Source organism: Mandrillus leucophaeus, unplaced genomic scaffold (genome assembly GCF_000951045.1).
Source record: "Mandrillus leucophaeus isolate KB7577 unplaced genomic scaffold, Mleu.le_1.0 Scaffold3, whole genome shotgun sequence".
NCBI classification, from domain to species: domain Eukaryota; kingdom Metazoa; phylum Chordata; class Mammalia; order Primates; family Cercopithecidae; genus Mandrillus; species Mandrillus leucophaeus.
In genome coordinates this window covers 4,200,477-4,213,292 of record NW_012103142.1, presented here as the reverse complement: position 1 = coordinate 4,213,292, position 12,816 = coordinate 4,200,477, and the positions used below count along the sequence as shown (strand labels likewise).

Below are 12,816 nucleotides of genomic sequence, written 5' to 3'. Positions count from 1 at the left end.
GGTCTCGATCTCCTGACCTCGTGATCCACCCGCCTCGGCCTCCCAAAGTGCTAGGATTACAGGCTTGAGCCACCGCGCCCGGCCTTCTTTCTTTTCTTTTCTTTTCTTTTTTTTTTTTTTTAAAGTCAGGGTCTCTCTTTGTCACCCAGACTGGAGTGCAGTGGGACGATCATGGCTCACTGCAGCCTCGACTTTCTGGACTCTAGCAATCCTCCAACCTCAGCCTCCTGAGCAGCTGGGACTACAGGTGTCTGCTACCACGCCTGGTTAAGTTTTGTATTTTTGGTAGAAATGGGGTTTTACCATGTTGCCCAGACTGGTCTCAAACTCTTGAGCCCAAGTGATCCACCCTCCTTGGCCTCCCAAAGTGTTGGGATTACAGGAGTGAGCCACTAAACCTGGCTATTCTTTTCTTAAAAAAAAAAAAAAAGAGTCTATTATAAATGTTTTAAGCAATCAATATATCACTAGGTTTAACAATTACTAACATTCTTCTTTGCCAAAGATCTTAAAGGACATCCTAGACTCCGTGGCAAACTATATAAGGCAAGTAACTTCACTGCTAAATGCTTTAGTAGCCATCTCTGAAAACAGGAGGGTTTCTTGCATAACCATAATGCCATCATCACACAGCAGGCTGATATGAAGATTGAGTGAGTTAATAGGTGGAAAGCCCAAGGCCAGGCCTGTAGGAAGCCCTCAGTTAGCACTGGCTATTTTCACTGTTCCCAAAGTCACTTGGTCACTTGACTTGGCCAGGTCCTGATCCACCCCTTTCCCCAGGAAGCAGTCTGTACACATACAGCCTCTCAGGGCGTGTTCACCCAAGCCCCTCACTGTGCAGACAGACCAAGCCCCGCGGAGGAGACTGTCATGGCCACACAACAAGGGCCTGGCCCTAGGAGCTGAACCCAGTGCCCTGGGGGCTCTCCCCACCTCCACCTGGCCAGGGCTTGGTCTGAGACCTCAGGGGCTCCCAGAGGACCTCACCAGTCATCCAGGCGCCGCTGCAGCTCTGGGAGGAAGAACTGAGAATGGAACTGATAGATGGAGGAGATGTTGGAGAAGATGACCCTGACCACGTCCTCGGGGAAGGTCTTGCTCCTGCGGGCCGCCCTCAGCAGCTCCTGGAAAAACACCTGTAGCCGCCACCACTGGTCACTCACTGCAGTGACAGGGAGCCACCCACACACCGGCCCGGGGGAACTAGGGTCCCACCCAGCCTACTGCATGCTTCCACCTTCCTGATCTCCCGGCATCCTCACAGCAACCCCAGGAAGAGAAGGCAGGGAAGGCTGTGTTCTGGCCACTTTACAGAGGGGCAAGGCAAAGCCTAGAGATGCAGGGACTTGGCCAAAGACTGGAAGCTGATGAATGCCATAAACAGGCCCAACCTGGGTCTATGGAGGTCTTGGACTTCATCAGAATAGAGCTCCCTGCGACGATGAATAACCTTCTAGTCTTAGGGGTCCTTAAAAACTATGAAAGGTAAGGTCATTGTGAGGTTGTGGGCATTGAGATGACAGATGAGGATACTGTGCAGGCCTGCAAGGGCCAGCTGGTGTGTTCTCTGCTATACAGGGGCCAGCCTGGGCACCATGGGCAGAATAGGGAGTGCTGTTAACAAGACCTCCTGATTCTACCCCAACCCCAGTCGTTGAGGTTAAAGGGCTAAGGCTTCCTGACTCAGCTCTGGTGAGTGGGGTGGGAAGGCTGAGAAGGGGTCGGGTGAGGAGACCCAGGGCTGGGGCTCTGGAGGGGGGTGTCCTGGCCACTGGCCTGGTCTAGCAGGTGGAGGCGTGCCACGTAGGCCTGCTCTGTCTCCAGCAGCTCCTGGACGATCTTCTTCTCTGGCTCCTGTGGATGATTGGAGGGGAGAAAAGAAGAAAAAGGGGAAAGACAGCTTTGGTCTCCTCTGATGGGGACCTCAGTTCAGTCTCCAAAGTTGCTGCAGTGAAGCACACCTCCCGGGATTCATGCCCTCCCGCGGTGCATCTGGGCCGGCCCTGGGATGGCTTTCACAGAGAATGCAGCTGAGCAAGGCTGTGCCAGTTCTCAGCCTTAGCCTTAAGAGGCCCGGAAGCTTCCACCTGTGCTGTCTTAGGAGCTGTGAACACTACATCAAGGGGTCTGGCACCTCTGATAGGGAGACCTCATGGACAGGCCACGTGGAGAGGAGAGGCCTGGAGAATACACGGAGGAAGAGCCCAGCCCTGCCAGCATCCCAGCTGAGCCCAGTCTTCTGGCTGTCCCTGCCCAGATGCCAGACTTGCGAGCTGAGCTGTCTTGGGCATTCCAGCCTCAGCCGCCCTCTGACTGCAGCTACTTGAGAGACCCTGTTAGGAACTAAACTGTGTCCCCCAACCAAATCCCTGTGTTGAAGCCCTAACCCCCAATGTAAGTGTATTTGGAGATGAGGCCTTGAATGAGGTAATTGAGGTTAAATGGGATGATAAGAGTAGGGAACTAAACTGGTAGGATTAATGTCAGAAGAGGAAGGCACACCAGGGATGACAAAGAAATGGCCATGTAAAGACACACTGAAAAAGTGGCAGTCTTCAAGCCAAGAACAGAGACCTGCCCAGAAATCAAACCTGCTAGCACCTTGAACTTGGCCTTCCAGCCTCTAGAACTGTGAGAAAATAAATGTCCGGTGTTGAAGTCTGGGGTATTTTGTTACGGCAGCCCAAACAGAATCACACAGACCCCCAAGTGAGGCCAGTAGAAAAACCTCCCGGCAGCATCCCAGGCAACTCACAAAATATGAGAAATAATAAACAGTTACACTCAGCCCCTGCATTTTTTCTGGTTTTTTTTTTTTTTTTTTTTTTAAGACAGAATCTTGCTCTGTCACCCAGGCTGGAGTGTAGTGGCATGATCTCAGCTCACTGCAACCTCCACCTCCTGGATTCAAGTGATTCTCCTGTCTCAGCCTCCTGAGTAGCTGGGATTACAGGCGCCCGCCACCATGCCCGACTAATTTTTGTATTTTTAGTAGAGACAGGGTTTCCCTGTATTGGCCAGGCTGGTCTTGAACTACTGACCTCAGGTGATCCACCCACCTCGGCCTTCCAAAGTGCTGGCATTACAGGCATGAGCTACTGTGCCCGGCCAGCTGCTACATTTTTGAGAGGTTTGTTCAGCAGTGATTGAAAACCAGGACACATCACTACAACCACCATCCCCATTTTACAAATGAGGAAACGGGCACAAAGAGACTCAAGTGACTTGACCCAGGACACACAGTTAGTAAGCAGAAGTGCTGGGATGTGACTCCAGGGAATTTGGGTGCACAGTATTTGCATGTCAACCCTTGAACTCTACAGATGAGAAAACTGCAAGCCACAGAAGAAATCAGACCGGGCTTTAGTCTAAGGGCAGGACAATTCACACTCAGACCTCTATTTCTAGGTTGAGATTGTTGTCTCCTCCAGTGGGTAAACTGAGGTCCCACCTGAGAAGAGTATCAGGTTCACAAGCTGGAGACTGTTCCAAGCTGTGTGGCCTTGAATAAGTTCCTTAAAACTGTCTGTGTTTCAACTTCCTTGTCCAAAAACCTCCTACACGAGGGACTCGCGAAGTGATCCAGCACAGTCCGTAGCAGGCAGGCAGTGAATCAAAGACCATTAAGCATGGGGAAATCTAGCTCCCAGATGACCTCTGGTCACACAAGATCCCCACCTGGGGAACAGCTGGCTCTGGCTAGGGAAGAATGTGTGGAGGAGAGGTCAGGGAGAGCTCCCCACCACAGCACCCCACACCTCTACCTCAGCCCTCAGGCACCTGCATCCCCGATCCTGAGAGGGTCACAGGCTGGCAAGATTTCCTCCAGGCTCCACTGGACAGCTTGTTCTTCAGGGAGTTCAGGTACCTCCCGCTGACTGTCCTGGGCTCAGACCCCATGGCCTCCCCAACATTCAGCTTCTCCCATGGTCCTGGGGACCTGGGAGTCCTGCACTCAGGGTGGTGATGCGCGTCCTCTAGCCTGTGGCCTCTGGGTGCTGCTTCTGGAGTCCTGAGGAGAAGAGACAGACCTGAGGGTTTCCTCCCTGGAGAACAGGGAAAACACCAGCAAGTCCCTGGTGTGGATATGGTTGCCTGGTGCAAATCTCCAGTGCAGGGGACCCTGGGTGCCTGGCTTTCTTTGGGAACATGCTAAGTAAGACTTTCACTTCTCTCCCAACACATTCTTGGGAGGAACTCAGTGTTCAAAATGAGTCAGGGTGGACTGTATTTTATTTTCTGGGGAACTACATACTTCCTTGTTTAAAATGAAACCACAGTGTCCAGGAATCCTTTCTGTATATAGGGGTTTCTAAGCGGTACCCCCTGGATCATCCTCACCTTTGGACCTCACCTCTGTTTTCAGTTTCCACATCGGTAACCTATACATCAAGGGAAGGTGGGAGCCACAGAACAATCTAACGTGAGAGCAGGCCTGCAAAAGCTGGGGCTTTTCAATGGGATCAACACTCTCCACATGTACAGAAGCAGGAAGACCCAGCCCAGCAGCAGATTCTCTGTTCTCCCAGGGATGGGCCTTCATAGGGCACCTTTATTGCCCTGTGTACTGGGTTCTGCAAGCCAGTCAAATTCTTTAGGTAACAGAGCCCACCCTTGCTGAATATACCCAGCGTTGCCCTCAGTGTGGAAAGGCTCATGATGACAGCACAGGGCAGGCATCCTTATGAGAAAGACAGGCCAGGAAATGGAGGGCCAAACAAATGCGAAATCTCCAAAACTCCACGAGAAAGGTTTTCATTACCCATGTTTTGCAGTCAAGGAAACTGAGGTCTCGAAAGGATAAGTTACATGCGGCTTGGAAGTGGCAGAGGTGGGATTCAAATCAGGCAACTGCTTCCTGAGCCTTCACCCTAACCTGCCCCTCCCCATTTCAGTAAAGGAGAAACAGGTCCGCAGAGTCAAAGTGACTTGTCCCAAGTGACACATTTGGGTTTGTGGCAGTGAGAGCATTGGGACCTAGTGCTGTGTGGCTACTCCAAGGCTCTCCCACCCCTCCCTGGCACCCCAGTGCCTGGTTCCTCAGCCTATGGGTCTGCAGCTCATGGGCGTTGCTGGTTCTCAGGCTTTCTGTTCTACATGTGGTTTCAGGTTCCGCATTTCTGTTCTAGTGCCCCTGGCCAGCTTCTGTTTCCTCTTAGACCCCTCAGTTTCAGATCAGCTGAGGTGCTGGAGACCTCATAAAGAAGCCCAGGCCAAGGCAGTTGGCATGGGTCCCCTCACTCAGTAAGGAGTGGCTCTCACCCTCTGGGACCTAACTCCCGTCTAAGGGCTGCCTGCTCCTGCAGAGGTGTCGCCTGGGCAGAGCAGAGCATGCTGAGGGGCTCCACCCAAGTGTGCCTAGTCCACGTCAAGCATGTTGAGTGAGGTGGTGCCATCCACTCACACCCAAGGGGGTGGTGGGCCAGGAAGGCGGCTCCCAAGAGCTGTCCTTGGTGCTGAACAGGACGAGCTTGGCAAAGACCCCGGGAAAAGCAGGGGAGAATCACCCACCTCAGGAAGTTGAAGACTTCTAGGTCTACATCTATGCCATCTCCACCCTGAAGCCTACAGGAAACGTTGCCTGTCATGAGTGCCCTCAGTACAGCATCCGGGTCATTCCTAGGACATCTATTGTCTTGCATCGATTGACCTTGCATCATGGTTATTGGATGAGTTCAGCATCCAAATACACAGAAACGCTTCTTCATCCTCTACAGTTCCTGTAGGATGCTGTCCTGTGCCGCCCATGTCCCTCCTTCAGGAGTGAGGGCTCCCCACACCCTCCCCACCAGCTGCTGGTAGTACTGGGGGCTGACGGGTAATTTATTGGCTGAGTCCCTCTCTGGGAATCACTCTCTGGAAGACAGAGCTGCCTCACCCAGAGTCTCTTGTCCAGTTCACATGGAGATACAAATACGCAGCCCTCTGCCTCAGTTGGAACAACCAAGAGGCATCCCAGCTCCAGAGCTCCCTGGGACAGGCTGAGGCCTCTGTGGCAGGTGCACTGCAGTTCAGAATCTCCCCCTGCCCAGCCCTGCTTCCCTCACACCCACAGCTGTTGTTCCCAAAGCTCTCCCTGATAAACCACCTGTGGCAAACCTCCGTCTGAGTCTATATCCAGAAAACCCTACCTGGGATAGCCCCTAACACAGTCCTGAGCTTAAGAAATGCCTGCAGAATGGATTGATGCCACATATAACACACAACACACACACACACACACACGCACACGCACAAACACACATGCTCCCAGGGCTACCAATGACTCCACGCATTTGGCCCAGCCTTTTCCCTCCAGACAGACAGGCCAGCATTGCCCCAGATACTTAACTTAAGGCACTTGGCATCCTCACCTCTCTGTGTCTCCATTTTCTCATCTACAAGATGGGAACAGACATAGAATCTACCCCTGTTAGGCTCAATGATTAAATTAAATAAGTAGGGACATGAGCCTAGAGTAGGGAGTACCCTATCAGTAGGCTGCCCATACATTCTGGTTTGCCTCATATGGTCCCAGCTTTACCTGTAATGCCTCCCCTGCAACCACCACATTTTATTGGCATTTACTTTCAGTTTCAATTGTGTGCTGAGTGACAAATTATATGGCTATCCTAATCATAGGGAGTGAATGCTTGGTGAATAGCTACTTTTTCTGCGAGGTGCTGGCAGGCATTGGGTGAGGTCCTGTGCCCATACACGGGCTTTGATCTGCCCATGCTTGCTCGTAACCACGCCTGTCTGGACTCTCCCAACACATACTGGCACTCTCACACCTGCCTGGCTCCTGGTGTCCCACCGACACTCTCCCATGCTCCAAGGAATCTGTGACCGAGGAACGTGGGGCTGCCCCAGCAGGAGGAGGGTCCGGGGCAGGGCCCAGGGAGAGAGCTGCCAGAAAGGTTGGAGGGTGGCTGCCAGCCCACCATGGTGACCCTCCCAGCCCAGCCGCCCATACCTGCTATTCTCAAACACAGTGACCAGGTTGGACACAGACGCCAGCTTCTCCTCACTTGCCTCCTTCATCCTGCCGGTTTCCGGGGTGGATCTCAGCTACCCTTGAAGCAGAGAGAGGGGCCTCCAGCTGGCACATGCAGCCACCTTGGCCTGGGACAGATAGGCTAAATCACCCGTGAATCTGTTCTCATCTTTCTTGAGGCTCAGCAGGCCTGCTCTTGGCTTCAGAGTGAAGAAAGAGGAAGTGGTCCCAGAGCCACAGCCCTGCAGGGGAAAGGCCAGCGCTCCCGCAGTGGGAGGAGCCTACTCGGGCCCCACCTCTCCCTCATGGGGGCTGACCTTTCACGCCTGTAGACCCCAGTTCCAGAAGCCACCTAAGAGGTGGCAACAGGGCCCAGAAGTAGTTTCTAGAGCCCAGTCTGGGCTGGTGCGGTGGTTCGCACCTGTAATTCCAGGGCTTTGGAAGGCCGAAGCAGGAGAATTGTTTGAGCCTAGGAGTTCAAGACCAACCTGGGCAACATAGTGAGACACCGTCTCTAAAAAAAAAAAAAAAGTCCACCTGGAGCCAGACCCTTGGCTGGTTTCTTGGCCTAGTGGTTCCAGCCAACCACACTTTCTCCCTCGGGGGTCCAGTGGCTTTTAGTTGATCTCTTTCTCAACACCTTTTCTGCATCTGCCCCTGCTCACAGCTGTAAGGAAACAGCGTCTTTTTTATTCTTTAGAGACGAAGTGCAGTGGTGGGATCTCAGCTCACTGCAGCTTCTGCCTCCCGGGTTCAAGCTATTCTCCTGCCTCAACCTCCCAAGTAGCTGGGATCATAGGCGTCCACCACCATGTCTGGCTAATTTTTTGTATTTTTAGTAGAGATGAGGTTTCACCATGTTGGTCAGGCTGGTCTTGAACTCCTGACCTCAGGTGATCCTTCTGCCTCGGCCTCCCAAAGTGCTGGGATTACAGATGTGAGCCACCTTGCCTGGCCAGGAAACAGCTTCTTTTATTTAAAATAATCGCAAACCTGGTAAGGGTGGCAGGGAGTACTGTGATGTTCCCACCTCCCCACCGGGGTTCCCTCGTTTTAGTTGTTGCTGTCATCACCTCGTTACCCCAAGGCAGGGCGGTTTTCTCCCTGAAACTCAGAGGATAATAACAGCTAACATACACTCTTTTTTGTGCTTTATGAGTATTTTCTTATTTAATCCTATAACGACCTCATGAGGTAGGTACTACTCCTATCCCTGTAGCAGGACGAGCCGTAGACAAAACTCCTCAGACACCGGATTAAAGAAGGAAGTGATTTATTCGGCCGGGAGCGTCGGCAGATGCGCATCTTACGAGTCGAGTTCCCTGGAAAAGAAATTCTTGGCCTTTTTAAAGGCTTACAACTTTAAGGGGTCCACGTGAAAGGGTCGTGATAAATCGAGCAAGCGTGGGAAACGTGACTAGGGGCTACATGCATCAGCTAACAGAACAAAAAGTTTTACAATGCTTTTTTCATACAGTGTCTGGAATTTACAGATAACACAAGTAGTTTAGGTCAGGGGTTGATGTTATTATTATTACTTTTTTTTAACTCCTAGGGCCGGGTGGTGGTGCCAAAGTTGTCTGGCTATTTATCTTACTTTTGTTTTTTTCCAACTTTTTGCTTTCTCTCTCCTCCTGTCTTGTGAACTAGGCAAGGTGGGGGAAGGAGGGCAGCAGTAGTAGTAGTGGTCTCCTTTCTTATCCCCACTTTACATAGGAAGAAACAGAATCAGAGAGGTTAAGTAACTTGTCCAAGGTCACCCAGGAAGAACAGAGAAGCTGGATTTCCAAAGCAAAGGTGGGTGTCCTACAGTTCCAGCAAAGGTTCACTGGGAGCCTGGATGACCACGTTCTTGCTGCTCCATCCCCAGGCCTCCCTGCTCCTAGGACATTGGGTTGTCTTTGCCTGAGGCCTCCTGTACCACCTGGTCTCCTGGCCTTTGCAGAACAAATGGCCGCTGCCTCTGTTCCCCTCCTTCAAGCCCCACAGTCCATTCAGGGCCCTCCCACTGGGCTCTGGTCCAGCCAGGGCTCTCCATTGAGCCTGGTATTTGTCCTGGAGTGCAGGGCCTGAGCCTCGGTGTTCTTGGTACGTGAAGCTCTGGCACAGATTCGCGCTCCAGCAACTGTGAACCCCTGGGGCCTCACACGCCCAACAGCTGCCCTCACCCCGAGGTTTGCCTGAGTGGTTTCTCTTACCAGATGCCGGGCTCCTGCCCCAAACCCTAAGTCTCACTAATCCTCTGTTTTTATTTTTTACTTTTTATTATGGAGAATTTAGAACATATGCAAAACTAGACAGAATTGTATAATGCATCCCATGAACCCCTAATCCAGACCATATAAACCTCAACTCACAGCCAGTCCCCTGTCCCTGCTGCAGTCACATCAACTCTGCCTTCTCATGTCATTGTGAAGAAAATCCCAGATGTCAGATGACATTACCCATAAACATTTTAGTGTGTTTCTAAAAGATAAGAACTCTTTTTTTGTTTTTTTTTGAAACTGAGTCTTGCTCTGTTGCCAGGCTGGAGTGCAGCGGCGTGATCTTGGCTCACCGCAACCTTCACCCGCCTGGGTTCAAGCGATTCTCCTGCCTCAGCCTCCTGAGTAGCTGGGACTACAGGCGTGAGCCACCACACCCAGCTAATTTTTGTATTTTTAGTAGAGAAGGAGTTTCACCGTGTTGGCCAGGCTGGTCTCGAACTCCCAACCTCAGGTGATCCACCCGCCTTGGCCTCCCAAAGTAGTGGGATTACAGGCGTGAGCCACCGCGCCCAGCCAAGTACCCTTTAAATAACTAAATATACACACACACAAATGTATACGCATATATACACCTGTATAATAGTAATATTGTTTTATACAGACATACATGTTTTACATGATATAGCCATGTGTATATACATACGAAATAATATTACCATTATCATACCCCAAGAAATATTTAGCAGTAATTCCTCAATATAATTAAATAACCAGGAAACATTCCAAGTGCCAATTCCTCATAAATGTTAAATTAAAAAAAAAAAAATCAGAATCCAAATAAGGTCCACACATTTCCTGAGCTGTTACATGGATGAATTCACTTTTCATCCACAGGTTTCCCTGGTTCTCTCTGTTTTCCCACACAGTATAGTGGAGGGGACACTGGGTTGTTTGTCCTATAGATCCCACAGCCAGGACTTTGCCCACTGCAGCGCCATAGCCTGGATTTCCTGTCGATGGTAGTTAGGTCTAGAGGCTCGGTCAGAATCACCCTTAAATGCCACTTCCCTGGCTGGGGGTGCCTCCCTCCCTGGTGTTCCTCTCCTGGGTTTCCTCCTCTGCCTCCCACCAGTCTGTCTGCTCACTGCCTGGCTTGCTCCCTCCAAGCGGGCATACCTTAGCATGTGCACTTCCTGGTGGGTCCCCAACCCCAGCACCCTTCCTGCATACAGGGGGGCCTCAGAAGGCATGTGGAATGGACAGAGATCACCCCCCAAGCCTCAGAGGATTGTCTCACCCCTCAACTGCCAGTGCTTTGAGCCTGAACAATGGGCCCTGCCCCTCCCATGGGGGCTGGAGGGTGGGTAGGTGGGTCTTCAAGAGGCCTCCAATACCCCAACCCCGAAGACGGCACAGGCACCATCAGAGCTGCTTCCATCCAGGAGAAAGAGGCCAAGATGTCTACACCCCCAAAACAACCTTCCCTCATCATCCAGGGCTCTGCCTCCCCTGTCCCCTGCCACTCTGACTTGGGCCCCTCACAGTCTGCCAGCCTTTCTGCCTGTGCCTGCAGGCATCACCTGAGGCTCAGCTGCGGCCTTCTGGTCTCCTCATTCACACACACCTCCCATCCAATTCAGAATTTACCCTGGAGGTCCCACTGGTACCTCTTCCTGCCCTTCTACCCAGCGGATATGTCCAACACCTTCAGGATATCACCAGGTAGATGCCTACCTTTGCTTCCAACTCAACACACAACTCTCTAAAGCCAGCACCATTATTGCACTGAAGTCATCCTAAACTCACTGGGCAGCCATCAAGATCCTCCTGGTTGACACTCTCAGCTACTTCTTCCCTACACACACCCAATCTGGGTTGGGATCCAGACCTGCCAGGTACTGTGACTGAACTAAGCTGAGCCACAGCCCCAGAATCCCCTTCCCTGCATGGTGTGGACTACTGTTAGCCATGGATGCAAGAGGGGATATAGCAGCTCTGTTTGGTTCCTGAGTTGGTGCAGGGCTCCAGCCCTGTTGCAGCTCACGCATGTTGATGTGGGTCTGTTTCTTCTCCACTGATCTTCTTCCTTTTCAGCTGTCCAGCTCCTGGGCCAGATGCATGCTTAGCTACAGGACAAAGATAAACTGTGTCATCAAAGTTGATGGCTTGCAGGTGGCCACCTGTCCATCCTCCACAGTCCCAGCTCTTCCTCACTAGTTTACTTCCTCTTTGCTCCCCCTGCCTCACTGCCAGCTTCTCCTCCGCACTGCCTGCCCTGCTTACTTTAGACTCAGAAGCATTAATTCTTTAAGCAGCTCCCACACTGTATAAAGTCAAATTCTGTATCCTGTATTGGATCCCTGCAGTTCTGGCTTGGGTATCCCTCCCTCACACTCTCTCCCTTCCACCTTTCCCCATCTGAGCTGCAGGGAACTGAGCTCTTCCATCTTCTGTATTGTGTCACTCCCGGTCCTTCTGCTTCTCTGTAACACCTGGGACCAGTAACAGAACGTCACTTTCCTCTTTTGCCACATGGGAATAATTATACTGCCAACCTCCTGTGGTTGTTATGAAGATTAAATGGGATAATAATATGTAGAAGAGCTTAGAGTAAGGCCTGGTACTGAGTAGGCACTCGGTCACTGTTGGCTACAAGCATTCTTACTCTTACTCTTGAGAGAAGCCTTTGCTATAGCTCTGCTCTGCCTTGACCAATCAGTTCCCTTTGCCTGGAGCACTGGTCCTCAACCTTTTTGGCAGGAGGGACTGGTTTCTGGGGTTGCGGGGGCGGTGGGGGGGAGATGGTTTTGGGATGAAATTGTTCCACTCAGATAATCAGGAATTAGTTAGATTCTCATAAAGATGGAGCAACCTAGATCCCTCACATGCACAGTTCACAACAGGATTCAAGCTCTTATGAGAATCTAATGCCACTGCTGATGGGACATGAGGCAGAGCTCAGGCGGTAATGCTCACCTGCCACTCACCTCCCGCAGTACGGCCCAGTTCCTGACAGGCTACGGGGCCCCTGGCTAGAATGTCTTCAGTCTGTCAACAGCCTGTTCACTTCCTCCAGGGAGTCTTCCTTGATACCTACTGCTGGAATTTCCTTTTCCTCCTCAGAGACTTGGTGTTCCTCTCTTTAATTTTGTCTTTTCTGCCCTATTCATTAAGTCGTGCATTCAGTAGATAACTGTTTCTTGAGCACCTACTATGTGTCAATACTATAGTAGAGGTTGTAGATTAAACACATTTCCTGGCCCTTTAGCTCAAACTCTAATAAGGAAGATGGGCCTGTTAACCACTAAAATAGGATGTGATGAAAGCTTTGAACAAGGGAGTTATGAACATTCAAAGAAGGGTCATCAGAAGGCTTTGTGGCAGAGGTGACCTTGAAGGATGAAAGATGAAGGATGGGCTGTGTGCGGTGGCTTACACCTGTAATCTCAGCACTTTGGGAGGCTGAGGCGGGCGGATCACGAGGTTAGGAGTTTGAGACCAGCCAGGCCAATATGGTGAAACCCCGTCTCTATTAAAAAAAACAAAAAACAAAAAAAACTCCGGCGTGGTGGCAGGTGCCTGTAGTCCCAACTACTCAGGAGGCTGAGGCAGGAGAATTGCTTGAACCTG

At 51.3% G+C, this 12,816-nt stretch overlaps 1 protein-coding gene across 1 annotated transcript in view; it reads right to left on the bottom strand.

Moving 5' to 3' along the window:
* The window catches only part of FGD2 (FYVE, RhoGEF and PH domain containing 2), a 24,597-nt gene extending 17,400 nt beyond the window's left edge, over nt 1-7,197 (bottom strand). Inside the window, exons 1-4 of the mRNA XM_011986613.1 lie at nt 6,959-7,197; nt 3,784-4,015; nt 1,780-1,857; nt 991-1,139 (exon numbers count right to left, since the gene is read on the bottom strand). Of these exons, the coding sequence (XP_011842003.1) occupies nt 991-1,139; nt 1,780-1,857; nt 3,784-4,015; nt 6,959-7,026 (527 nt within the window). The 5' untranslated portion in view covers nt 7,027-7,197. The remainder of the gene's footprint in view (nt 1-990; nt 1,140-1,779; nt 1,858-3,783; nt 4,016-6,958) is intronic.
* Nucleotides 7,198-12,816: the final 5,619 nt, after the last annotated feature.